Genomic DNA, 23,591 nt, shown 5'->3' on the forward strand with positions numbered 1-23,591 from the left:
GGGGGGGGGGTTCGTGATGAAATTCGTTCGCGGATATATTTTCCCCCTGTGGATTTTCTGGTTTCTTGTTTTCTTTCCTTTTGCTTCCATTCATTCTTGTCTTTTTAGGTATTTCGATATGATTTTACCCTTTTTTCATTGTTTTCATCATGAGGTTCCGAAGGTCTACCTGTGTTCGTTTGCTCGATTGCTCGTCCTCGATTTCAAAGCTGTCTGTCTGTTCGCCAGACAGACACCGCATGGAGATACCATACCATACTTCTGCCCTGTATCTACAAACTAGATCGTGGAGTAGTTGTGGGGCGGACAGCTGTTATCATATCACGCTATCGCAGCATGATTCGTGGCATAACTGCGCTGATGCATATAGACATGTAGTGGTTATGCCAGGGCACTCGCGTTATGCAAGATAAGGTGATCCCACTCGTCACCACCTCCCCCTTATCACCAACGTCACCACCTCCCATGGCTGGAGCATCATGAATCACGGGTCGCCTTTTGAATTACCAACAAAGAAAAAAATACACCCTAATAGCCAAACCAGACCAAGTCCCAAACGGAAAAGAAGAAAAAAAGTTCATGAATCAAAAGAAAAATCTGGATATAAAAATCTAGATGATGTGCTCGAAAGCGCGGTTAACAGGGGAGCGCAGAGGCTTAACGTCCTTCCAGAAATTGATGGTGGCCAGAGCACGCTTGGAGATACCCGCGGGGGTGAACTCGAACTTCTCGTATACCTCCTTGTAGGGACCGGACGCACCGAAGCGGTTGAGTCCGAAGGTCCTGAGTTGAATCGTTAGTATGGGATGTTAATATATGGGGGGGATGCTTACTCGTGAGCGTAACGTTCCCATCCGAGGGTGGACAGAGCCTCCACGGAGAGAGTGGGGATGTTGTCAGGGAGAACGGAAAGCTTGTACTCCTTGGACTGGGCATCGAAGACCTCGCAGCAGGGCATGGAAACGACACGAGCGGTGATGTTGTGCTTCTCCTTAAGCTCCGTAGCGGCATCAACGGCGATACCGACCTCGGAACCGGTGGAAACGAGGGTGATGTCGGCACCGGGCTTCTCCTCGAGGACGTATCCTCCCTTGATACCGTTCTCGATGGTGGAACCAACCAGCTGGGGAAGGTTCTGGCGGGAAAGAGCGATGATGGAAGGAGTGTGCTTGGAGGTGAGAGCGACGTAGTAACAGGCGGACACCTCGTTACCGTCGGCAGGACGCCAGACCATGCAGTTAGGGGTGGCACGGAAGTGGGCGAGCGTCTCAATAGGCTGGTGAGTGGGTCCGTCCTCACCGAGACCGATCGAGTCGTGGGTGGCAACCCAGATGACGGGGACCTGGGACAGAGCACTCAATCGGACGGCTCCGGCAGCGTAGGAAACGAAGTTGAGGAAAGTACCACCGAATGGTACGATACCACCGTAGGCAGCGAGACCATTCATGATGGCACCCATGGCGTGCTCACGGACACCGTACCGAATGTAACGACCACCGTATGTGCCGAGACCGGTGCTCTCGGGCTGGAAGTCTTCGGCGATCTTGGCGCGAGTCAAGTTGGAACCGGTAAGATCGGCAGAACCACCGACAAGCTCGGGGAGGACCGAGTAGAGGTTGCCGAGGACGGTCTCGGACAGCTTACGCGAGGCAATCGCCGGGTCGGAGGTCTTGTAGACGGGGAGGGCCTTCTCCCAGCCCTCGGGAAGGAGACCAGCGAGTCTTCGCTCAAGCTCAGCAGCCTCAGTAGGGAACTCCTTCTTGTAGGCGGCGAAGAGCTTGTTCCACTCCTCCTCGGCGGCGGCACCGGCGGCAGCAGTCTTTCCGTAGAGGTCGTACACCTCCTGGGGCACAGCGAAGGACTCCTCGGGGTTGAAGCCGAACTTCGCCTTGACACTCTTGGCATCGTCGGCCTTGAGGGGGTTTCCGTGAACACCACCGGTTCCCTGCAGCTTGGAGCCGTAACCGATGGTGGTAGTGAGCTTGATGACGGTAGGCTTGTCGGTGACGGCCTTGGCCTCAGCGATAGCCTTCTCCATGGCCTCGAGGTCCTCATCACCCTTCTCGACGTGGAGGCAGTGCCAGCCGTAGGCGTCGAATCGCTTCATGACATCCTCAGTGAAGGCGCAGTTGGTGTCACCATCCTAGATGGACTGTCAGTCATGTCCCTTTTTTCCCAACTGTACATGAGCAATACGTACGATGGAGATGTGGTTATCGTCGTAGATGGCGATCAGCTTGCCGAGCTGCAAGTGACCGGCCTGGGAAGCGGCCTCAGAGGCAACACCTTCCATAGCACATCCATCGCCGAAGAAGCAGTAGGTGTAGTTGTCGAACAGCGTGTAACCGGGCTTATTGAAGCGAGCAGCGACGTGCGCCTCGGCCATGGCGAGACCGACAGCGTTGGCGAAACCCTGACCCAGAGGACCAGTGGTTACTTCAACACCGGGAGTGTCGTGCTGCGTATTGTTTAGCGAAAAATATACCACATGCTCTATCATAGGAAACCACATACCGCCTCGGGGTGACCAGGAGTCTTGGATCCGAGTTGCTGTATGCGAGATCAATAAAGTGCATTCAAGAACGATGTTTACCATTGCACTTACGCGGAAGTTCCTCAGGTCATCGATGGAGAGATCGTATCCGAACAAGTGCAAGACAGCATACTGCAGCATGCATCCGTGACCGTTCCTATGGGATCGGCACGTCAGAGCTTTTTCCTCACGTAGCGCGTTGCATTGCATTGCGTTACGCGGCAACGGCTGCCGATAACACCGATAAACCCCGCAGTCGGCGGGGTAAGTGGGGCCAACCGGTGGATGGAATGACTGCAGCAGTCGCCGGCGCAAACCCGCATCCACCCAAGCCGGTCTCCGAAATATCGTTCACCGCAACGCAAGGAGTTTTCGGAGGCAAGAAAACGGACTGGACTACTTACGAGAGGACAAATCTGTCGCGGTTGGCCCAGCTAGGGTTCTTGGGGTTGAACTTCATGAACCTATGGCGATTCACAGCGTGGTCAGCAAGCCCGAACTACAGATTGATACCGCCAGAAGGAGGTAGGAGTGAAATCGGGGTTTCGTACTTGTGGAAGAGAACGTGGGAAATGGGGGCCATTCCCATAGGCGCACCGGGGTGGCCAGAGTTCGCCTTCGATGTAGCATCGACCTGTAGAGATGGACGTCAGCGATGCTGGTTCTCCTTCGAGGATGAAGACTCAATTGCAAGCCGCAGGACAGGACAAAGACTGTGGCTTGCAATGGCGCCATCTAGGAGAATTGAAGGGCAGAACATACGGCGAGCACCCGGATGGAGTTGATGGCGAGCTGGTCCACGTTTCCGTAAGTCATGATGGAATGAATGTCTTCTGCGGAATCGAAGGGGTGATGTTCAAGTGAAAGAGACGGCACAGAGAAGGTGGGGGGTCTTGAAGGCTTTAAGAGGTCGAGGTGCCGTTCGGTCGTCTTGGTAAGGGAACAAGTTAGAGAAGAGTGTCCAGGGCGGGCAAGGAGGAGGGGCTGACGGCTTGCTAGGATGCGGGACTAATAGAAAACCCCCGCCGGGCGAACACCAAAAGCTTACGAAACGGAACGACCACCACCAACAGCAACTCTGCCATCTGCCATGAGGTTCCAGCAATGTTCTTAGGCCCGGATGATGGTATAAGCCCCCTCCCCACCCTCGTTTTCGGGCGTGGCATAAGTACATATCCACTCGCATCGTGCTTCCTCCGCCTGTGTACCTGTGGAGAGCATCCGCATGTCGTATTTTACCGGATTACGGTCTCAGGAGGGAGGGTCGGACTCCTCACGGCCGCACGCACGCAGGTGCTCGCGATACCTGGTCACGATGCTCGCGTTTGACACTCGTCCGTAACGACTACATACACGCTTCAGAGCTGTTTCTCGGGTCAATTGCCCTTGAATGAGCCTCCTCCTCTAGTCGTCGTTGGTTTTGATAGTGTCAGAAAGACTATATGATCGATAGGTGCTCTCATTTAACCAGATGGGCGTGTTCTGGAGTAGATATCAGCCAGCTCTTTTCCTCTCCGGATCTATGTGTAGAGTAGCAAGTAAGTGCTCTATACCGGTATAGTTACCTGGGAATGAAGTGCTAGAGTCCAGGGCTATGGAACTCTGAGGAATCCACTGCGAGCGTTCTGGCGCGGGATGATTTTAGTTGGGCTGCATATCCTTCTTTACCCCTCCCCCTCCCCCCCACCAGTTACGGCTCAGGCTAAAATCGAATTCAACGCTCCGCTTCTCAACACCGACGTCGCCGTTCGTGCTGGGGGAACTGGAACTGATCTCCACGGAGTTTATCCACCCACCAGATACGGGCGTCGATTAATGCGAACTCTACCGCGATGCGAGGGAATAAGGCCGAAGTGGAGACCCCGCTCTCTATCGTCATGTTCGACCTAGGATGGGCCTGTCGTGCGTGGGACGTACAGTCGAAGAACGGCCGAAAGAAGAGATTCTATCTAATCGATCGCATCTGATCGTTTAGCCTCACTGTGGCTTGTAACTGTTACCATGTGACGTTGCATTCATGGTAGATCACTCGCTATTCTTTGCTCGGTAGAGGATGTCAATTGTGACACGGACTCACAAGCAATCGGGATTTGACACCTAAAAATCGTACTATAGGGTAGGCTATGGAATCCGAATGTTTTTTGAAGTCATTAGTTAGTACCTAGTATACCGAACGCCTGAAAGAGGATGTCGATTGAGACCAGGACTCACAAGTAATCGCAGTAAACATTCGGAAGTTGTGCTCTGGGGTAGGCAGGTCTTAGAATTCGAATATTTTTGAAGTCATCTAGTACAGAAGTCATCTAGTACACCGAGTGAACCACGAATTCAAGGACTCGGACGATAATGCCATGGCCGGGGTTCGTGGCAGTCCAAAAAATAAGGTCGGTATTCTGGTCCGAAATCCGTTTTTGAGCTCCCTTCCATTTTACCCATGAGAGAACCGGCCGAAACAACACAGAGGACCAAAACAACACAGTGGGCCAAAACAGCAAGGAAGGCGCACGGATAATCCTCCTGCTTAGTCGTGGTCCCTGCTCGTGGTGCCGTCGAGTAGAGCAACCATGCGAGACACGATCAACTTTCCAATAGCGTATGTCTTGGCGCGACACGCGCTAAGTCCCCGGTCCCGTCACGTCCTCCTTTGCGTGCGTCTGCTTCTCCGCAACCCACCCTCAACGAAACCTACACGCCAAACGAAGCCGCCAGCGATCACCATGCCCGTCCTTCCCGACAGTACAGTCTACAAGGCCACCTATAGTGGCACGCCTGTGTGAGTCTTCCTCTCGCGTTCTGGCATTCAGCCGGCGACTGGTCCCCCGTCGGGTTGTGCGCGACGTGTAAAGGCCAAGCCAGGCTTTTTTTTCGCGCCGTGGTTCCTCATCGCCTACGAGCTCATTCACCACCTACTGGGCTGGTTGGCTGGCTTGAACTTTCGGAATAATTTTACTGACCTTGTTACTCTGCGATGGTAGTTACGAATTGTATGTTCTCGAGAAACCTGCCTTGTGCCGCCCCCCCACCTGTAGCTTGAAGCTTATGTCACTGTCCTGCTAGCATCGCAAATGGTATTGCGTGTATGCGAAGACGTTCCGACTCATGGATAAATGCAACCCAAATCCTGAAGGTCCGTTACCCCTCGGATTATTCCTGGGCTGCTGGAGTAGCATGCTGAAGCTGGATTTCAGGTAGCCGACTTCGATAAGCCTCAGCGAACCCGTATATTGGAACGTGAAGTACAGCGCGGGGTTCACGAAAAGGTTCAAGGTGGTTACGGAAAATACCAAGGTCCGTCCATAAGCTTGTCGAACTTTAGACGCAGAACTCGGAAACTGAGCAGACAATTTTGACAGGAACCTGGGTACCCCTCGACCGTGCCAGAGCAATTGCGGCCCAGTACAATGTGGAGGAGCTTCTCTCGCCGATATTCAACTTCCGACCTTCTACCGAGTCACCGCCATTAGCTCCTAAGCACATCACTGCTGCGTCGACGAAACCGAGGATAGCCAGAGGAGGTGGAGGCCGTGCGGGAAATAAGGGTGCTACCAAGAAGGTGGCGAGTATGTTGAGCCTCTTCAATGATCCATTTGTCCAATGGGCTGATTTTTTTTTACAGAGCCAACACCTCCAATTATTGCTCCACCGCCTCCGCCGCCTCCGCCACCACCCGCTCCCCCATCTGTAGATAGTTACGATGCAGACGATGCGGATGACGATATCGTGAGCGACATTGACCCTTTGGATCACCATGACGCAGCCTCAATCGTGTCGTCGACTGGATCCGAGATATCCGAAATGGATCATCCTTCTCAGCATTCGGCCGGTATGACTCTCAAGAGGAAGCGCGGTCAGATGGAGTTCGACATGATGTCGCAGCAGCGTATATCGTACAGTGACGAGCTATTCGAGTATTTCATGGCCAAAGATGTCGATGTGCCTGCGTTTCTGCTCGCGCCGCCGCCGGACTTCGACGTCAATGAGGTCATCGATAATGAGGGACACACGGCCATCCATTGGGCTGCAGCCATGGGTGACCTGAAAGTCATTGAGCACCTCTGCAAGGCGGATGCGAACATATATGCGCTAAATAAGCGCGGAGAAACACCGCTTATGCGCGCCGTCATGTTTACTAACAACTACGACCGGAGATCCTTCCCTCGACTTGTTGAGACCCTTCGCGAAACCATATTCCTGATCGATAAGTATGGTTCCACCGTTTTCCACCACATTGCTGCCACCACCTCCTCGCGTAACAAGTTACTGGCCGCTCGATACTACAACGAGGTGCTCCTCCAGAAGCTGTCGGAGGCCCACACGATCGACGATATCGCCCACTTCTTGGATATGCAGGACATGAGTGGTGACACAGCACTGACTATCTCCGCGCGAAACGTTGCAAAGAAATGCGTGCGCACACTGCTGGGCTACAATGCATCTCCGGATATTCTCAACCGCGCTGGAGAGACTGCCGATCACCTCATCATCACTGCCGAGGAAATGCGCAAAAATGGGGACTACCTGCGGGCGTCCAGCTCCTCCCCATTCCAGCCTAATGACCACGGCATGCACAATCATCATCATCCATATCTTCTTCAGCAGCCGTCCAGTCAAACCGCAGCAGCTGCTGCAGCAGTTGGTTATGCCCACGCTAGTTACGTTCCGCAACCGCACACTTCCGAGGCCGCCATCGCAGCCACAAAGAAGGTGATCCCATTGATGGCAGAAATGTTGGAGGGCCTCGCCACGGCATTCGACAAGGAGCTTCAAGACAAGGAAGAGGATCACAGCCAAGCACAGCGGCTTCTCGACTCGTCGACTCGGGAAATTGACGCCTGCCGCCAAGTCTCCGAAGGCGTTCTCACCACTTTCGGCGGCGCAGATGCAATGAACTCCCATATCGACCAACTCAAATCAGAGGCCGAATCACTCGCCGCCGAACTCCACTGTACGCTCGAACGAACACAGTTCTATGAGCTCACCGCTGCCGTCCGCCACGAGGAGTCGGCACTTCCCACCCCACCCACCTCCACCACAGAGGACTCAGTCCCAGACGATAAGGAGCTCATGGAGCGTCTCCACCTCGCGCGGGAACTGGCCTCCGCCCAGAACGAACGCGAGGACCTGATGGACACCATCGTCAAGGCCTTTGCGCGCAGCGGTGCAGGCGGCAAGATGGCCGACTACCGCCGGTTGATCGCATTAAGCTGTTCTCTGCTCCCCGACGACGTCGAGAAACTTTTGCCAGAGATCCTGAAAGATTTGGAGGCGGGTGGGGACGGGAGCCAGGGGATGGGCGGGCTGGTTGATGGGCTGGTTTAATCGCGAGTGATTGGGCCAACCATGAGTGTACTTGTAGTTTGCAGGAGGATGTACGATGGAGTTTGTTGGCGTTTGTTTATTGGAACGTCTTTTATCTATTTTATTTTCCTTCTTTTCCTACATCTTTTCACCAATCTTTTCCTACTATTTCCTTCTTCTTCGTGGCACGCTCCAATCAATACAGTATGCAATTCCGTCGTTCCCAATAGCGTAGAATACAAGTTAAACACAAAAAACAACAAAAAAAAAGCAGACACACATCGACATCCATTCGATCACCTCCACTCCACTCGCACTCTCATTTTTGCCAGCCATGAAACCGAATCAAGGAAACACATCTAACATCACATTAGGGGGACATGGCCTAGGTAGAAGAAACAGAGGGAGAAAAGAAAAGGAGCGCAGTTTACTGAGCCCATCTATCCGACGTGAAATAACATTTTGTCTGCGCAACTACTCGTGCACCTCCTCAACCATGGCCTTCCGTGGAATGACGGCTACAGAAGGGGCTGAGATGCCGGGCGCTGCGGGGGGCACGGCTTTGCCTCCTTTGGGCTTCTTGACCTGTGGGATCTCATCAGCATCTGGGAGCTCCTGGGGTACGGGAAGGGGGGAGGGGGGAGAACATACCTTATGCCAGGCCCACATCGGGCGGAAAGAATCGAAGAACCCGACGTCCTCAAACAGATTCGGATACAGCCAGAGGCCAGGCGGGGCAACGACCATGGTGATGACAAAGAGGATGAGCCTGAACATGCTCATGACAAGGAACAGACCGATGAGGCCGAGCATTCCCATGCTGAGGTACCAGACGCCGAGGCGGAGCATCGGCGGCCACAGCGGGAACAGCACCACGCCGAAGAGCCCCAGCACGAGCCCGACGGCGATGAACGTCATGGCCCACGTCCTGGGCTCGTAGAAGAACGCGTAGTACAGGTCGTCGCGGATCTCCTGCTGCGGCTCCACCTTGACCGTCCATTGCCCTTTTACGCGCTTCGGGTTTTTGGGACCTTCTTCTTCGATCTTGGTGACGCGCAGCGCGAGCAGCGAGCGTGGGAGCAGCGAGAACGCTTCCGCCGCTGTCTGCGGAGAGCTGACTTTGGGGAGCTTGGGATTTTTGGCGCAGGCTTTGGCGTACTCGGGGGATTGCAGGGCGCGGATGGCGCGCTTGACTGTGAGCCGCGTTAGCTGGTAGTAACCTAGGGGGAGATGGGGGGAAAGTTACCTTTGAAGAGGTCTTTACGCTGGCCCTGGAGGATGCAGGTGCGGATCTTGAGCTGCGGAGAGCCTTTGAGGAAATCGGCGACTGCTATGGCCTCGGGGGATGGCGTGGGGACGGTGGGGGCTCCTGGAGGTCCGGACATGGCTGCTGTTGCTACCGCTGCGTGCAGGTTCCGTCCTGAGGTATGGTGGTTGGTTAGGGGGAGGGAGGGTGAGGTGAGGTCGTGTTAAAGTTGGGATGCGAAGGTGTGAGATGCCCTGCTTGCTTGCTGCGCTGCTGCTAGGTGTTGGTGCTAAAAAGGACACAGTCGCGAGAGGGTTGTCTTATCTGATCGATCAGCTGGAGACAGAGTGAGCATTTGTGAGTGGTGTCTTTTGGAATGGTTCACGACGATACGCTGAAGACTTCTAATTACTCCAACTCACAACTCGCACTTCAACAAACCATCCCCTCCATCCCTTTCCTTCCCTCCTCTTCTTTTCATCGACCGCATTCCCTTTCGCCCCATCGCCAGGAATCGACACCACCTGCATTGAGCACCGGAACAAGCCGTACCTTGAGTTTCGCCAAGCCCCGAAGCGAACCATGAAGCGAAGCTCAACGTCGCGTCACCTCTCCCCAAAACCAATCATCGCGGCCCCGACCAGCGACTCCGCACGAAGTTCGACGTCTCCCGCCTCGCGTCCAAGCAGAATGGTCAAACTCAAGATCGGAGCAGCCGCCTTACAAGCCTTCCATCTAGCTCAGCAGGAGCAGCAGCAGGAGGTAAATCCAAGATCCCCCGCTGCATCCGCGACGCCATCGCAACAGCAGCAACCACGACCACCGCCTCCCATTGAAACCCCTACGCGTCCTCCGAAATCCTCGAAACAGAAATCCTCGGTGGTGAAATCCTCTAAGAAAGGCCGACCATCCTCCAAGACCACTGCTTCGGAAGCGGGCACCCCGGCGCCGCCGCGCACAAAGAAGGCGAAAACCGCCGCCGAACCTCCCCAAACACCGTCTTATGCCGCGCCGCCGCAATCCACCCCGTTGCCAAGTGTTATACCGAAGATCAAGATCAAGGGATACACTCCTGCGGTAGCGACACTGCCGCCTCCGCCCCCACCGCCGCCGTCCGCCGTCGCTCGTCCACCAAAGCCGAAATTGAAACTCACCTCGTCATCCGTTGCAGCCGCGCAAGCCGCCGCCGGGGCGCCGTTTCCCAATGTTCCCTTCGCCAATGGCCCCGCGCGCACCCCCACCATCAAACTGAAGCACACACCGAAACCCACCACGTCCCGCAAGCGCCGTCACGACCCCGGCAACGGCTACGACTCTGAGGCCTCCGACCGCGAGGAAGACCCGGCCATCGAAGAGAATTTTATCCTCCGCATGCAACCAGGCCCGGACTGCGACTATCTTCGCGAGGTCATTGAGCGTAAGGAGCTCAACGTCACTTCGGATGTGTGGATGAAGTTTAAGGAGCCACGGAAGGCGGTGGTGTGCGTACGTGGCCACCTGTATGCCGCCGCGCTGGTCGACCTCCCGTGCGTCATCGAGGCGAACAAAACCCTCGACAAGAAGAACATTTTCAAGGTTGCCGACATCTGCCAGATGCTGCTGGTCACCCAGCGGCTCACGCACGAAGAGGAGATCTGGAGTGTCAAGCTCAACCACGGCGAGCAGCAGTACCCGCACGGCCTCACCCCGCCAATGCAGTACGCGCGGAAACGACGGTTCAGGAAGCGGATCAGCAACCGCACGATCGAGGCGGTCGAGGCCGAAGTGGACCGACTCCTTAAGGACGACGAGGTCGCTGAAAACTCCAAGTTCCACCTCGTTGACGCGGCGGAGCTGGATCGCGAGGGTTCTCCGGAGTCAGAGGCCGGCGATGACTACGCATTGCTAGGAGAAGAGGAGTATGACGACGAGCAGGACGCAGAGGGCGAGGCCGACGTCGAATATCTCTACGCGCCGCAGGATGGCGACGACGTCGAGATGGACGAGCAGTCCCTCGTCAACGACCTGGAGTCTGCGCTGTTCGATGCGGGCGATGACGATGCGGCCGCCGGCAACGAGAGCGAAACCAGCGATGAGGACGAGGAGGAGGAGGTGGTCCCGCCGGAGCCCGAGCTCTCGGACGAGGCAAAGGAGGCGCTGCAGCAGAGGGAGAAGCTCAAGGAGGAGATCCAGGACCTTGAGGAAATGATCGCGAGCAAGGCTACGGAGTACGAGAAGATGGGCAACGCCATGCTCAAGGCGCGCGTCGGAAAGGTCATTCTCGGATTCCAGAACCAGTTGGATATCAAGAGGGAGATGCTGGCGCAGTTGAACGCGTGAAATAGATTCATTGGTTAGTGGGGATCAATCACAATTGAGAATGGAGAACGCGTTCGAGATTTTTCATTAGTGACTTGATTTTAATTGTTTGCTTGCTTGTTTGTTTGTACAGTATAGGTCGCTGTTTTTGTGTTTTTTTATGTGGGCTGCAGGTGTTCATGGGCGTCTGTTTCTCTGTTTGCTTTGATTTTATTTGCTTGATTTTGGGGTGTTTGCGTTGTTTTTCTTTCCTTCTTTATGGTTTATTTCATTTTTGGAAGTGGGAGGGATATCAATGGGGGGGGGGGGGGTATGTAGGGGGATCCTGTTTCAGCGATGCCCTCTTCATAGATTGTCAAACTTAGCTGGCGGGGGATAAACCGTCGATCGTCACTCAATGTTTCGCAATCAAGGCGATGCGATCAACCACATGGTGTTACTCGTTTGCTAAGCCTTCCATTGAGGCTTGTGACTCCCACCGAAATAGAGTATAGCGGTAGGGACGGCCGAGGGTGCTGGTCTTCCCATCGATACATAGCACCTCCGGATTCGGGAAGCTCGGGGGGTATCTACAGGCGTGCCGTATGTGCATGGCGGGCGAGACGGGAAGATCGGACGAATCTGCGGGACTACTCTGAAGTCAAGAAACAGCCAGTATGCCGCACAGGCCGGTACTATTCCGCAGGGAGACAGGAAGAAGGATCTAGGTATGCCGGAGTTGGCTGTTGGTCTTCAAGAAGAATTGTGTTTTTATTTCATCGTTAATTACATGCAACCTATCTGCTTATAACTACATAGACTATGGTAATGCCCGCAAGGCTATATCCCGAGCTGGGCTGGTATCTGAGGAGAAGTTAGAATACTGGTGGCGTGAAGTTTGGAGGGTGAGTGATTGGGTGTGAACATCTGGCCAAGTGGGTACCTACACCGCCACAAGTTAGATCATCACAAACTCGTTTTATGCATGATAATTCGGACAGTCCCAAGAGTTTTCCGACTGGAAGTAACCACAAAGCAAATGCTGACCACCCAACACAAGTATCGTATATCCCCAGCTGATACATGAGCACCTAAGACGAGCAACTACACTGAGTAGACCTGCTATCATCCGGCACTTCACCACACCACCTCTGGGCGTCGTCCACCCCCTCCCAGGTATCATCAAACGGCCTCATTACCAGCTTCATCACATCCTTCAGCACCTGCCGATCACCCTTTTTCTCAACCCTCTGAATGATTTCATCCAGCACCCAGTTCTTTGGGACGAACTTGGGGTTGAGCTTCTTCTGGGCGGGAATGCGGTCAGAGTCTTCTACTCCCTCCTCTGCAAGCCGTGCAGCGTAGCTGCGCAGAAACTCAAGTATCGCCTGGTCGGCTCCATCTTGGTCAGCGATCGAGTTGTAGTGGAATGACTTGGCGAGTTGGCTATTATCCTCCTCGCTGGCCGAATCGATTCCGCGCACCGGCACCTCCGCAAGTCTTCGGAAGACGTGGTGGAAGTCCAGCTCAAACTTTTGCATCAGGTCCAGACACGGAGAGAACATGGTGTCCATGTCCGTTTCCTTACAAGTCTTGAAGCCCATTCGCTGCGCCATCAGGGTTTTGTACTCGGTGAGGAACACAGTCTTGTACTCGTTTCCAATATCCTCGAGGATTGCCTCTGCGCGGCTGACGAGCTCGTCGACAGCGGCCTCTTTAACGCCCTCGGCGATGAATACTGGATCGTCGATGTCCGGCACAGCGAGTAGCTCCGCGAGATCTTCACCCAGTCGTGTCAGGTTCCACCAGATTATCGTGGGTTGGTTCCTGAAGCTGTAGCGGAGCATGTGATCGTCGTGGTTGGGCGTGTAGCTGGGATCGAAAGCATCCATGAAAGCGAACGGGCCGAAGTCCAGCGACAGGCCGAGGACAGATGTGTTGTCGGTATTCAACACGCCATTCATGAAGCCATAGACCTGCCACATCGCCACGGTCTTTGCGTTCCTCCTCACGATCTCGCGGTACATGTTTTCGTATCGATTCCGGCCCTGCTCATCCACGCCCTCCTGCTTTGGCATCCGCAACACCTCGTCGCGCACATAATCCGACAGTACCCTCAACCGCACCCTATCCCCTCGGAACCGGAAAAGGTCAAACGTGCCGATCCTGATCCAGCTCTGCGCCATCCTCGTGACAATCGCGCACGGCTCCATGCGTTCCCTCGCCACCTGCTCACCAGGCAGAAGTGTCAACGCCAGTGCCCGTGTCGACGGAATCCCGATCGAGTTCAAGTACTCGCTCACAACAAACTCCCTGATCGAGCTCCGGAGCACCGCTCTTCCATCCGCGAAGCGCGAGTACGGGGTTTGTCCCGCGCCCTTGAGCTGCACTTCGTATCTTTCACCCGTCTCGGGATTCGTCCCCTCGAACAGCGAAATCGCGCGCCCGTCGCCCAGCTGTCCCGCCCACTGGCCGAATTGCCATCCGCCGTAGCATTGCGCCCAGGGGTATATGCCGTTCTCGTCCGCGCCATCTTCGTATGTGCCGTTGCCGGCGACGAGATGTACAAATTCGGGGTTTTCGGCTTCCGAAAGGGAGAGGCCGAGGGATTGGAAGGCGGCGGGAGAAACGGCGAGAAGCTCGGGGGTCTTGGTGCACGAGGTTGGCCGGACGTAGGTGTATAGTGCTTCCCTGACCAGGCGAGGTCCGAGCTTGCTTGCGGGTGCGGCGGCGGAGGCGGCGGGCGTCGGGAAGGCCGCGTCGGGTGGGAGGCGTGATGTGAAGGCTGCGGACTTCGGGAGATCTTTGAGTGATACGCCGGGAGACATTGCGAGTGTTCTGTGGAGACGCGTGAGGGTCTTCGATAGTCTGCGGAGTGTGGGGTTGCTGATTAACGACAGTAGCATTACGGAAGAGGAGGAGAAGGAGGAGGGCGAGAAGATGGGAGATTACAGATTCATATAGTCTATGAACACCTCTCTTCACTCCTTTGGTTTCGGTCTACGGCTTTGATGTTTCGTGATGGTGTCGTCAACCCCTCCCCCGAGCCTGGAAGTTGACGCTTAATAATTCTCGTTGACGTCAACCAGCCGTCGTTAAGAGCTGCAGGTGCGCGACTCGCCGCCCCGCCATGCAACCAACAGATGTCCCCACCACCGCCACCGCCCACACCACCCCCGCCAAAAGCCCTCCCGCCCGCCAAATACCCTCCCCTCCAGCCCAGCTACATCCTCCGTGGCCACGCGCAGCCAATCCACTCCCTCACCTTCCTCTGCAACAACACTCACCTTCTCAGCGCCGATGCCGCCGGAATTTGCATCCTCTGGACACTGTCCACGCGCCGGCCGCTCGCGGTCTGGGCCAGCCACACCGCATCGATCCTCTCCGTCGCGGAGTGGACTCCCGTGTCTCCTAGCGGCTCCACGGACCAGCGAATCATCACACATGGCCGCGACCATAAACTGCGCGTATGGAAGTTTCCCCGGCCATCCGACGATGTAGCCAGCGCCCTCCCCATTGACAACGGCGGCTCCATCACCGGTCGCGCACCATGGTTAGTCTCGGCCCTCTCGGTGAACGCCCTCAATTTCTGCGGTTTCGCCCACTGCCCCGTCCGCGATGAAGACCCCGACACAGAAGGCTACACTCCAACCCTGATAGCCGTTCCCAGTCCCCTCGAGAGCGCGGCGGTGGATATCTTCTCCCTGCCGTCTACGACCCGCGTTCACGCACGCATTCAGGCGAGCACGCAGACGGGCATGGCCATGGCCCTCTCCCTCCACTGGGTGGCAGAGGTGCTGACCCTCATCGCCGGCTACGAAAGCGGTCACGTTGTTGTCTTCTCGCATCAAGAGGGCGTATGGAACGAAACATACATCTCACAGGCGCATACGCAGCCAGTACTTGGCCTATCCGTTGCGCCACAGGGGGAATGGATTCTTACCACTGCAGCGGATGCACTACTTGTCCGGCATGCATTGGGGCAAGAGGGAGCGGGAAAGAAGGTGGACACGAAGCACGCTGGACAGCAAGCCGTTGCTGTCAGAAGCGATGGCAAGATCTTTGCTACTGCGGGCTGGGACGGACGGTTCCGCGTGTTCTCGGCGAAGACCATGAAGGAGCTTGCGGTGTTGAAGTGGCATACGGTTGGGTGCTACGCTGTTGCTTTCGCCGAGATTCTTGCGGACAAAGAGGGAGATGGGCAGGCGGGGACGGAAGTCGCGAGACCACTGAGCGTGGATGAGGCGAGAGTGGGACGCGAGAGTGGAAAGCATTGGATCGCGGGAGGCGCGAAGGATGGGAAGGTCAGTCTGTGGGAGGTCTACTAGGCCGAGGCCGAGTCGCGGATGGTCTCGAATCCAGACATATCTACCCCAGGTTCTCACCATTAACTATGCGCACTCCACTACCGGTAAGCGAAGCGATTGTCGAAAATCTGTGATCTCGGCGGTCCGAGGGGTACATACCTATGTACTCAGGGATAGGGCGACTTGGCTATGGAACCAGATCCAGAGTCACCAGGGGTGTATGATATGATTCTATAGGTTCATGAACTTTGAGAAGGAGGGAGTGTTGGGTTTCAACCGCATGCAATTGGGGGTACATAGATCTTGGAATTCGGGAGTTCGGGGAGCTGTTTTTAGCCAATAAGTTTGTGGTCACTGGTGCATCACTGTATATGCCATAGCTATCCAAGTTATCCAATAGCGGAGGAGAGAATAGTCGGTAAATAAGACACAAAACCAGTTCTTCGTGATATGGGATGTCGTGAAGCTGAAGGGAGAGGAGATTGTGACCACCACGCCGCACGGTATCCATCTGTAAGGCTGTCAAGTACTCTATGTACATACCTAGGTACATGCCTAGAATATCTGGACCCGAAGGCTCGAAATTTTGCTGTTCTCAGGGCCCAACGAAGGATATTCGTGCTTTACGGGGTATCCAGATTCCAGCCTTCCAAATAGTTAACATACAGACCATTGTTAGTCTGGACAGTGGTAGAAAATAGCTAGGATGAATCCTCGGTAACTCAGTTCGCAGCCCTATCCTGTAGTGCTCCGTAATCCACTGACCCGAGAAAGGCAATATGAAACCCAACTGCGTCTTAGGCAGATTCCGAACTACATTAGGGGATTACTGGTTAGGTGGGAGCGGCGTGCTACTGGCGTGGACTTGGTGATAGGCTCTGTTTTTGGCTGCTACCTAAAGTCCGGCCTCTCTCCCATGCTCACTGCTGGCTCGGCCATCGAGTTCACGATCAACTCCCCGCACCCCCCACTCAGGCAAACTTCGATTTGCCTCCAGAATCCGCAGTCCGGACTCCGGAAACTCCAAGGGGGAGAAGTTTCGCCCCGACGTTTGATAACCCATGGTACATGTGTAACTTCCACCATCATCACCACCGGCCATCACAACGAGGAGCAGATAGCAGATGGATTGCCCCGCCGGTTTAAGCTTATCGAGATCCTGGTGGGCAAGTGCAGAATGGATTACATATATATGTAGAAGCGGTGATGCTGCGCACACCGAGTGAACTACACATGGCTCGTGTCAATGTTTCGGAAACGTATTCCATTACATCCCCACGCCCAACTCCGTATGGATAAGAAGGTGAGTTTAAAGTTATCCCTGCTGTCTCCACCCTGTACATAAACCGCAGGGCTCTGCAGGTTTCGAGATCCTCACATGGGGTGAGGGTGAGGGTGGGAGTGGATAATCTAGCCCTCAACTTCGCTGATTCATCGTGAAAAGCACATGTGTAGGTAGGCGGGAGTCGGTGGACGCTCCGTGTGAGAAACGATACTGTTGTGAACCATAGCGGGGCGATAAGGGGGAACGGAGAAGGAATTGGGAGGTTGGATTACTTCAAACCGTCAGGAAACGGGGGCATGGTCACGATGGTTGTTCTGTCCTGTCCTGTCCTGTCGCCGGCGGTGGCGGTGGAGCTCATGGATGCCGAACATACATTCCGAAGAACGCTGCTGCATCATGGGCCTCGATCTGAACTACCTATCCATACGATTTGGCTCGATGTATCGTGAGGGATCTGGTATATAAACCATTCTTCTTACGCCCTGGTTGACGATTATCCACAGAAGCACAACACCAATCATCAGGCAGCTTTCCTCCTCTACTCTCATCTTTTTTCCCTTTCAATTCCAGCTATTGATTAGCTTCTCTTCTCTCCCACTCTTCTAATCAATAAAACGTTGATCGTTGGCTTTCTTCCTGTAATCTACAATTAAAGGTACCTACCATCCCACATCTATCGAGTGACTTTCGTATGACTGCCCGGCTTCACAGTTGATTGTAAAATGCACGCCTCCACCACCACCCTCCTCTCCCTGACCGCCCTCCTTCTCCTCACCCTATCCTCCTCCCTTTCCGCCCACGGCGTAATCGTTGCTGCCACTGGCGACTTAGGCGGCTCAGGAACAGCCCTAGCCGTCGACGCCGCCACTCCCCGCGACGGGACCCGCCGCCGGCCGTTCCAGCAGGACACCACACGCTTCCCGGACGCGGCGGACTCCGACTCGCCCTCGGCCGGCGCCTCAGGGTGCGGCGAGACGCTCCAAAACGGCGACATCGACATCGCCGCCTCGATGCAAGCGGTGATTTCGTAGAAAGGTGGGCTGCCGCAGGTATCACCGGGCGGACAAGTGGCGATGACGCTGCACCAAGTGAACGCGGACGGCGCGGGGCCGTACGCTTGCATGGTCGATCCCACCGCCACCGGAGAAAGCTTTGAACCCATGCTGGTCTCGCAGAATGTCCCCGGCGAGAACGGCCGCGAACGCGGCGGCCAGGCGAGTGATTTTGCGCTGGTCGCGCAGATGCCAGAGGGAATGGTGTGCACTGGTACGGCGGGTGTGATGACGGGTGTCTGTATGGTCCGCTGCCAGAATCCGGCTAGGGCAGGCCCGTTTGGTGGATGCGTGCCCGTGCAGATGGTTGCTGCGGCGGGTGTGGGTGCTGTGGATCCTCCGGCGGCGGCCGGGGCTGCCCCACCTGCGGCTGCGGCTGCGGTTGTGGCCCCGCCGCTTGCCACTGCTGCGACTGCTGCCGGTGTCGTTGCTCCTCCCGCACTCGAGGCACCGGGGAGCCTCGTAGCACCTGGCGCATCTCTCGCCCCCGCCGACGAAGCGCCTGCCACGAAAGCCCCCACTGCCGGTGGTGTCCTCTCCCGTTTTCGCACCGGCCAACGGATCTAAACGGCACTCTCTGGACTGTAGTAAGAATAGCCGTGTGAAGGGCAGTAGCTAGTCAAGAATATCTGCCCGTGTGAGTTGAGAATCTCTGCAGTTATGTGTTGAGCCTGCTGGCGAGTTTTTGTGGAGGATTGGTGGTTGGTGATCATGTTTTTTGTTTTGGTTGAATGGATGGATGGATCCCTACAGAGAATAGGAGCGGTGACCATTTTTTTTGTGATCCTCTTGTGATGACATCCCCTATTAAGGTGAGAATGTTTTTGTTCTTCATTGATCTTATAGGTAGCCTATCTAAAATATAGTCATACACACATTCCCTGGGCTGTAGAAAGACGACATTATTTGCTCGTTGAATCATCAATCGCATGGGGCCTATGTAGATCATGGCAACATGTAGAAAGGCGATGTAACCCCATGCCTTCCACCGTGACCAAGCAGATACAGTTCCTGATATTGCAGGGTGCTCGATGTAACAAAGTGGTGTGCACACTTCATCCTCTTCACGAGGGTTATCTGTAGAAGAAAAACATGGCTGAAACGATAGTTGCAGCTCGATCAATCAAACAGCCCTCTCGGCTACACCAGCTGTCAGCACTCTTCCATATTTATAGAACTCAAGACTTACCGGTGGAGCACTCTGTTGCGTTGGTCCTACGCCCTCCTCATCCTCCTCCTGCTCTTCCTCCTCATCATCATCAATAGTCGGCCTAGTTCTCGGCGCCAGCCTGGCAACCTGCGTATCCCATCCGAGGCTGACGCTCCCAAGCTCGTTATCAAGATTGTTGGATAATATGTCGTCATCGTCGTCGTCGTCCTCGGAGAAGTTGAGGAATAGTGGGACTTCGGCCGCGACACCGGCCCCGGGGGTGACAGGCTCAGGCTTGATCATCGAAGGAGGCGTTGAGGCCTGGTAGTTTGTTGAATTCTCGGGAGGGACACTGTCGTTAGTGTGGATGCTATGGTGGATATTGCTGTGAGAGGGCGTTTCTTGGGGTTGAGTGGTGTGTTCGCTTTGTGGTTGCTGCTGTTGACTCTGTTGCTGCTGCTGTTGACTCTGTTGCTGCTGCTGTTGACTTTGTTGCTGCTGGCTCTGCTGCCGTTCATGTTCCCATTGCTCCTCCTGCGTCGGCGGTCGCTGTCGCTCCCTCTGTACAGCTACAATCCTCCCCATCGCCGCAAAATTCTGGCTGGATCTCACATCTGCCGCCGTCATGAGCGTAAACAACACCTCCATCCCATCTCTCACATATGCGATCTGCATTGGTCTCCCAGGCTTATCATACCACGCTTCAACCGCCACCTCTAGTGAGGCCGCATGAGCCGTAATGGCCTTGAAATCCTTCAAACTAACCGCGATATGCAACCCATCCGCCACCACAAACTCCTCAAAATCCGCTGTGTCTAGCGCAACACTCGTCTGCAGCGGCTGCTTGAGGATTTCCTTCCCATCGATCAACTTCTCCGTGAAGCTAGTGAACGCAGCCCGGCCAGTCGATATCGACGAGGAAATATCCAGCTGCTCCGCGCGCGGCCCGAAATGCTCCATGTACTCCTTCAGCAGGGCAGCAGAGATCCTCCAGCGCTGGGGCGCCGACGCGCGATCAAAGATCGCATGCTGGATGTCGACCTCCTCGAACGTGAGTTTGTACATCTTCAGCGCGCCGTGGTGGCACCACATCCTGACGGCCAGCCGCGCCGGGTCCAGGCACAGGCGCACTTCGCATTTCGAGATGTTCGTGCCCTTGTCTTTGGCCTCTCGGAGGCGGAATACGGCTAGGAGCGCTTTGGCTTGGAGCCGGAAGGTGAAGCGGTCGCCGGCCGCGGCGTCGCGCCGCGTGTTCGGTGGCGGGATGTACGTGTACTCGGTGAAGAAGCGGTCTGCGCTGAGGTGGAAGGCGGCGTAGGCGGATTTGGTGGAGTTTAGCGCGGAGACACAGAGTTGGTGGCGGCGTGCCTCGAGGGAGATTTGGTCGCTGAATTTTGACAGGCAGGAGAGCGTTTCGTGAAGGTGCTGGGTGGATTGTGGGGAGAGCGTGAAGGAGAGAGTCGTCATCGCGGTGGTGGTGGTGGATTGGTTGTAGGGTGTGAGGGAGACGTGTTTAGTAGGTACGCGTCTTGAGTGCACGTGAGAGAGTTCCCAGTTCACGCTCTACGCTGGCAACAGGGTCATCGTAGGAAAATGCTCAATAATGTGTGAAAAACACAAGACTTGAACAAAATCTATCGACATGGCAAGCAAACACATCTAGCCATTGTAGTGCACTCCATTACTACAGATAATAGCCCACATAGCACAACCAACCAGCCATTACGGAGCATTCCACCACTGGAGGCCACCATTCATCAACAATGCCAAAAAAGGCAACAAGTCCCTCTATCGAGCCAAACACCTACTTACGCAGATCCTTACTGTCCTTCAGGATACCGCTCATGTGCACATTGCTAACCTTGCCCCTCCGGTTAACAGCACGCTTCCTCTTCTGCTGCTTCTTGACCTCCACTTTGAGGGTACTCGGATCGACGCTTGCAGGCTTCAATCCCATACCCTCAAGCTCACCCACCAACTCTGCCGCCGGCGGAATCTTTATCCCATGCCACAAATCCCTAAACTCATCGTCGACCTCACATGTGAGCGTCTTATCGTTGCCCCATACCATACGCGGCTGATTCTCCTTCTTCGTCCTGACAACAAGGATATCACCACTCTTCTCAAGGACATCAACAGCATCAATAGCACCCGCCCACCCCTCCTTCAACTCCTTCACCGCCAGTCCCTGCGCCGTCGTCTGCCGTTGCAGAAACGCCAACAGATCGGTCTTGCTCCGTATATTGTGCAACGGCCGGAACTCGAACGTATCTGCATCGGCATCGTAGTGAATCCTCGGATTCGAGTTTTCGCGCAACACCTGGAATACCTCGGAGGTGAGCGGAAGTGACAGGTACGAGGCGACGTCCTCAGGCCGTAGCGGTCGCTCCTTCTCCTTGAGGTATGTCTGCGCATGCACAACTTGCGTCATCAAGTGCTGCCCAGCGAGGGAGTTGATGGATGGCTGTTGGTACACCTGTGCGCTTGCGGCAACGACGGGGGTGTTGGTATTGGGACGCTTCCGCTTTGCGGCCGGAGGTGGCGGCTGTGTGGGTTCTGCGGGAGCTTGCTGGGCTTTTTGGACGGGCTTGGGCCGCGAGGGAAAAAGGTTCGCCGCCGAGGACATCGACGACTTGAAGTCCGCCGCTGAGCGTTGGAGCGACATGGTGACGGTGTATGGATGGTGACCGGTGGGTGAAGGGCGGGAAGCTTGCGCGTTAAGGTGCTGAGCCGACGCGCGGTGGCAGTGTTGCTATGCTTTTCGGCGTGAAGAACGGTGGAAGAGGTACGTGAATAGGGAAGTGTGAGGGATGTCGTGGTGGCGGATGAAGAGCGTTGGTGGTATGGTAGCGACGGTAGTGGGTGATGGTGTTTGGAGTTCGTTGAGTCTGACCGGGAGAGCTCCAGTGGTGTGCTGCACGTAAAGTACGTAGAGTGTGTAGGGCTGTGATACTCGCTTATCCAACAATGCTGTGCCAGTGGTTGTGACATGGCTGATGTGGCTGGTGCGGCTGGGCGTGGTTGCGGCAGGGCGTGACGTGTAAGTGCAGATGGGCGTAAGGTGCCCCTATTTTCTGTCGTCCACGGGAGAATTCTGTAGATGGTAGAATACAATACATCATGGCACCAACAATAGCAACACCTAGGCGATTGCGGCGAGCGAAAGGTAAGAAGGGTCCGGGAAATGTGAATACTGATAGAGAACTAATTCAATTCAATGCAGCACCTACCATAAATGCTACACAGCGGGGGGCAATCCTTACAATGCGCTACATGACGAACTTGTCCGTCCGGCAAATAGCACAGCATGTCAAAGTCTCGAAGACCGCAGTGCAAAACATTTGCAATCGTGCCGAGAAGATAGCAAGGACGAACAGACAAAAGAATACCACAAGTCCCCTCGATACCAGCAATTCCCTCGATATCGGCAACTCCCTCGATATCGGCAACCCCCACGAGGCCAACAACAACACCCCCAGTGACATGCAGAACTCGCAAGAGGTGGAGGTTGTTGCATGTGGAGAGCTGTCATTAGCAGAGTTGCTTGCTGCATCGGCACCGGGCAAGTCGACAGGCCGTCCCCCAGCCCTTACGGAGGAGGAAAAGGATTGTCTGGTTGCAACTGTCGAGCGGGACTTTGAGACTCGGAAGATGACACTTGTAGAGCTACAATGTGAAGCACGTCTAGAATACGTCAGTAAACAGACCATCCTCACGGCTCTCAATGAACGTGGTTTGAAGTCTACCGGGAACGGCTGGGTGTGAATCCAGATTTGATCTTGATGGAGGATAATGCTGCTAGCCATCACTGTTGGTATACGGACGTCGAGTGGGAGAAGGAAGGTTAGCAGCTTTTCTCTTAGAACCGGTATTCACTTCTTGTGTTTTCCTTAATTATTGTATTCTTCTACTTCTCAGCTTCACTATAAGTCTTATTAAGGCTCCGCTCATCTCGCCATTATCTCATTATCTGGATATGCCAAGCACGTAGCGCGACATAATGCTTTTAGCATTATCTCGTATTATGTCGTTTCGGTGGTTTCGGCGCCCAGACTTCTGAAGCAACGCCACATCTACTGCTGGTGAACCATTATGTAACAGGGTCCTAGAGCCTCAAATGCGATGGAAAAATTTTCCACTAGGAATCTCGCGGATTTACTCAGTCATTCCTGCTCGGTGACTGGAATCATTCCTGTTCATTGACTAGAGCCATTCCTCCCATTACTAGAGTCATTCTTTCAATGACTCTATAGTAACTGTATGAGTTGATTGACTCTGGCAATGCTTCCCGAATGACGCGTGTAATAAAAACCATTGCTTCCATAGTCTTCAGCTTCCAGAAGTTGCAAATTCTTCCGAAGAATCAAGTTTTCTGCCGATGCAGGAGTTTTTGCTGTTCTAGTTGTTGAAATATCTATACTCTCGTTGATTTTCGCGTCATGG

At 54.8% G+C, this 23,591-nt stretch overlaps 11 protein-coding genes across 11 annotated transcripts; 6 read left to right on the forward strand and 5 right to left on the reverse strand.

Moving 5' to 3' along the window:
• Positions 1-7: 7 nt before the first annotated feature.
• On the forward strand, positions 8-348 carry BZA05DRAFT_395471 (uncharacterized protein). Its single transcript, XM_051483439.1, has one exon. It carries the CDS (start codon positions 17-19, stop codon positions 281-283), a length of 267 nt encoding a protein of 88 aa, XP_051340581.1. The 5' UTR covers positions 8-16; the 3' UTR covers positions 284-348.
• A 6-nt stretch (positions 349-354) lies between these two features.
• On the reverse strand, positions 355-3,463 carry BZA05DRAFT_395472 (transketolase). The gene is made up of 7 exons (XM_051483440.1): positions 3,296-3,463; positions 2,938-3,167; positions 2,606-2,690; positions 2,515-2,550; positions 2,201-2,458; positions 834-2,143; positions 355-783 (listed from the first exon to the last, which is right to left on the reverse strand). The coding sequence occupies exons 2-7, from the start codon at positions 2,991-2,993 to the stop codon at positions 612-614; spliced, it is 1,917 nt and encodes a 638-aa protein (XP_051340582.1). The 5' UTR covers positions 2,994-3,167; positions 3,296-3,463; the 3' UTR covers positions 355-611.
• Positions 3,464-5,425: 1,962 nt separating this feature from the next.
• Positions 5,426-8,009, forward strand: BZA05DRAFT_277964 (uncharacterized protein). The gene is made up of 5 exons (XM_051480297.1): positions 5,426-5,517; positions 5,591-5,660; positions 5,722-5,821; positions 5,887-6,093; positions 6,150-8,009. The coding sequence occupies exons 2-5, from the start codon at positions 5,613-5,615 to the stop codon at positions 7,850-7,852; spliced, it is 2,058 nt and encodes a 685-aa protein (XP_051340583.1). The 5' UTR covers positions 5,426-5,517; positions 5,591-5,612; the 3' UTR covers positions 7,853-8,009.
• A 296-nt stretch (positions 8,010-8,305) lies between these two features.
• On the reverse strand, positions 8,306-9,216 carry BZA05DRAFT_418083 (translocation protein Sec62-domain-containing protein; the record flags this gene model as incomplete). The annotated part of the gene is made up of 3 exons (XM_051485496.1): positions 8,306-8,416; positions 8,483-9,024; positions 9,078-9,216. 3 exons carry the CDS (start codon positions 9,214-9,216, stop codon positions 8,306-8,308), a joined length of 792 nt encoding a protein of 263 aa, XP_051340584.1.
• A 468-nt stretch (positions 9,217-9,684) lies between these two features.
• On the forward strand, positions 9,685-11,664 carry BZA05DRAFT_395484 (TAFII55 protein conserved region-domain-containing protein). The gene has a single exon (XM_051483441.1). It carries the CDS (start codon positions 9,768-9,770, stop codon positions 11,394-11,396), a length of 1,629 nt encoding a protein of 542 aa, XP_051340585.1. The 5' UTR covers positions 9,685-9,767; the 3' UTR covers positions 11,397-11,664.
• Positions 11,665-12,119: 455 nt separating this feature from the next.
• On the reverse strand, positions 12,120-14,396 carry BZA05DRAFT_395485 (uncharacterized protein). The gene is made up of 2 exons (XM_051483442.1): positions 14,307-14,396; positions 12,120-14,222 (listed from the first exon to the last, which is right to left on the reverse strand). The coding sequence occupies exons 1-2, from the start codon at positions 14,312-14,314 to the stop codon at positions 12,446-12,448; spliced, it is 1,785 nt and encodes a 594-aa protein (XP_051340586.1). The 5' UTR covers positions 14,315-14,396; the 3' UTR covers positions 12,120-12,445.
• Positions 14,397-14,467: 71 nt separating this feature from the next.
• BZA05DRAFT_395487 (WD40-repeat-containing domain protein) lies at positions 14,468-16,090 on the forward strand. The gene has a single exon (XM_051483443.1). The coding sequence runs from the start codon at positions 14,498-14,500 to the stop codon at positions 15,680-15,682; it is 1,185 nt and encodes a 394-aa protein (XP_051340587.1). The 5' UTR covers positions 14,468-14,497; the 3' UTR covers positions 15,683-16,090.
• Positions 16,091-17,426: 1,336 nt separating this feature from the next.
• BZA05DRAFT_429856 (uncharacterized protein) lies at positions 17,427-18,735 on the forward strand. The gene is made up of 2 exons (XM_051486143.1): positions 17,427-17,965; positions 17,996-18,735. Exons 1-2 carry the CDS (start codon positions 17,669-17,671, stop codon positions 18,563-18,565), a joined length of 867 nt encoding a protein of 288 aa, XP_051340588.1. The 5' UTR covers positions 17,427-17,668; the 3' UTR covers positions 18,566-18,735.
• Positions 18,736-18,786: 51 nt separating this feature from the next.
• BZA05DRAFT_277999 (DNA repair protein rad9) lies at positions 18,787-20,688 on the reverse strand. The gene is made up of 2 exons (XM_051480298.1): positions 19,188-20,688; positions 18,787-19,138 (listed from the first exon to the last, which is right to left on the reverse strand). Exons 1-2 carry the CDS (start codon positions 20,613-20,615, stop codon positions 19,118-19,120), a joined length of 1,449 nt encoding a protein of 482 aa, XP_051340589.1. The 5' UTR covers positions 20,616-20,688; the 3' UTR covers positions 18,787-19,117.
• Positions 20,689-20,770: 82 nt separating this feature from the next.
• BZA05DRAFT_352259 (uncharacterized protein) lies at positions 20,771-22,287 on the reverse strand. Its single transcript, XM_051481313.1, has one exon. The coding sequence runs from the start codon at positions 21,811-21,813 to the stop codon at positions 20,953-20,955; it is 861 nt and encodes a 286-aa protein (XP_051340590.1). The 5' UTR covers positions 21,814-22,287; the 3' UTR covers positions 20,771-20,952.
• On the forward strand, positions 22,166-23,019 carry BZA05DRAFT_395491 (uncharacterized protein). The gene is made up of 2 exons (XM_051483444.1): positions 22,166-22,314; positions 22,372-23,019. Exons 1-2 carry the CDS (start codon positions 22,269-22,271, stop codon positions 22,911-22,913), a joined length of 588 nt encoding a protein of 195 aa, XP_051340591.1. The 5' UTR covers positions 22,166-22,268; the 3' UTR covers positions 22,914-23,019.
• The last annotated feature ends 572 nt before the right edge of the window (positions 23,020-23,591 follow it).

This window comes from Tricharina praecox (assembly GCF_024521635.1).
Source record: "Tricharina praecox strain CBS 144465 chromosome Unknown BZA05scaffold_9, whole genome shotgun sequence".
NCBI lineage: Eukaryota > Fungi > Ascomycota > Pezizomycetes > Pezizales > Pyronemataceae > Tricharina > Tricharina praecox.

Bases quoted from the DNA above. Each gene is read 5' to 3' on its own strand.
- BZA05DRAFT_395471 (XM_051483439.1), top strand. From the start codon at position 17: ATGAAATTCGTTCGCGGATATATTTTCCCCCTGTGGATTTTCTGGTTT.
- BZA05DRAFT_395472 (XM_051483440.1), bottom strand. From the start codon at position 2,993: ATGAAGTTCAACCCCAAGAACCCTAGCTGGGCCAACCGCGACAGATTT. The intron at 2,551-2,605 runs GTAAGTGCAATG...TCTCGCATACAG, and splicing joins ATGACCTGAGGAACTTCCGC to CAACTCGGATCCAAGACTCC. The intron at 2,144-2,200 runs GTACGTATTGCT...CAGTCCATCTAG, and splicing joins ACGATAACCACATCTCCATC to GATGGTGACACCAACTGCGC.
- BZA05DRAFT_277964 (XM_051480297.1), top strand. From the start codon at position 5,613: ATGCGAAGACGTTCCGACTCATGGATAAATGCAACCCAAATCCTGAAG. The intron at 5,661-5,721 runs GTCCGTTACCCC...GCTGGATTTCAG, and splicing joins ATGCAACCCAAATCCTGAAG to GTAGCCGACTTCGATAAGCC. The intron at 5,822-5,886 runs GTCCGTCCATAA...CAATTTTGACAG, and splicing joins TGGTTACGGAAAATACCAAG to GAACCTGGGTACCCCTCGAC.
- BZA05DRAFT_395484 (XM_051483441.1), top strand. From the start codon at position 9,768: ATGGTCAAACTCAAGATCGGAGCAGCCGCCTTACAAGCCTTCCATCTA.
- BZA05DRAFT_395487 (XM_051483443.1), top strand. From the start codon at position 14,498: ATGTCCCCACCACCGCCACCGCCCACACCACCCCCGCCAAAAGCCCTC.
- BZA05DRAFT_429856 (XM_051486143.1), top strand. From the start codon at position 17,669: ATGCACGCCTCCACCACCACCCTCCTCTCCCTGACCGCCCTCCTTCTC. The intron at 17,966-17,995 runs GTGATTTCGTAG...GGGCTGCCGCAG, and splicing joins TCGCCGCCTCGATGCAAGCG to GTATCACCGGGCGGACAAGT.
- BZA05DRAFT_277999 (XM_051480298.1), bottom strand. From the start codon at position 20,615: ATGACGACTCTCTCCTTCACGCTCTCCCCACAATCCACCCAGCACCTT. The intron at 19,139-19,187 runs GTAAGTCTTGAG...CAGCTGGTGTAG, and splicing joins CGCAACAGAGTGCTCCACCG to CCGAGAGGGCTGTTTGATTG.
- BZA05DRAFT_352259 (XM_051481313.1), bottom strand. From the start codon at position 21,813: ATGTCGCTCCAACGCTCAGCGGCGGACTTCAAGTCGTCGATGTCCTCG.
- BZA05DRAFT_395491 (XM_051483444.1), top strand. From the start codon at position 22,269: ATGGCACCAACAATAGCAACACCTAGGCGATTGCGGCGAGCGAAAG. The intron at 22,315-22,371 runs GTAAGAAGGGTC...AATTCAATGCAG, and splicing joins GCGATTGCGGCGAGCGAAAG to CACCTACCATAAATGCTACA.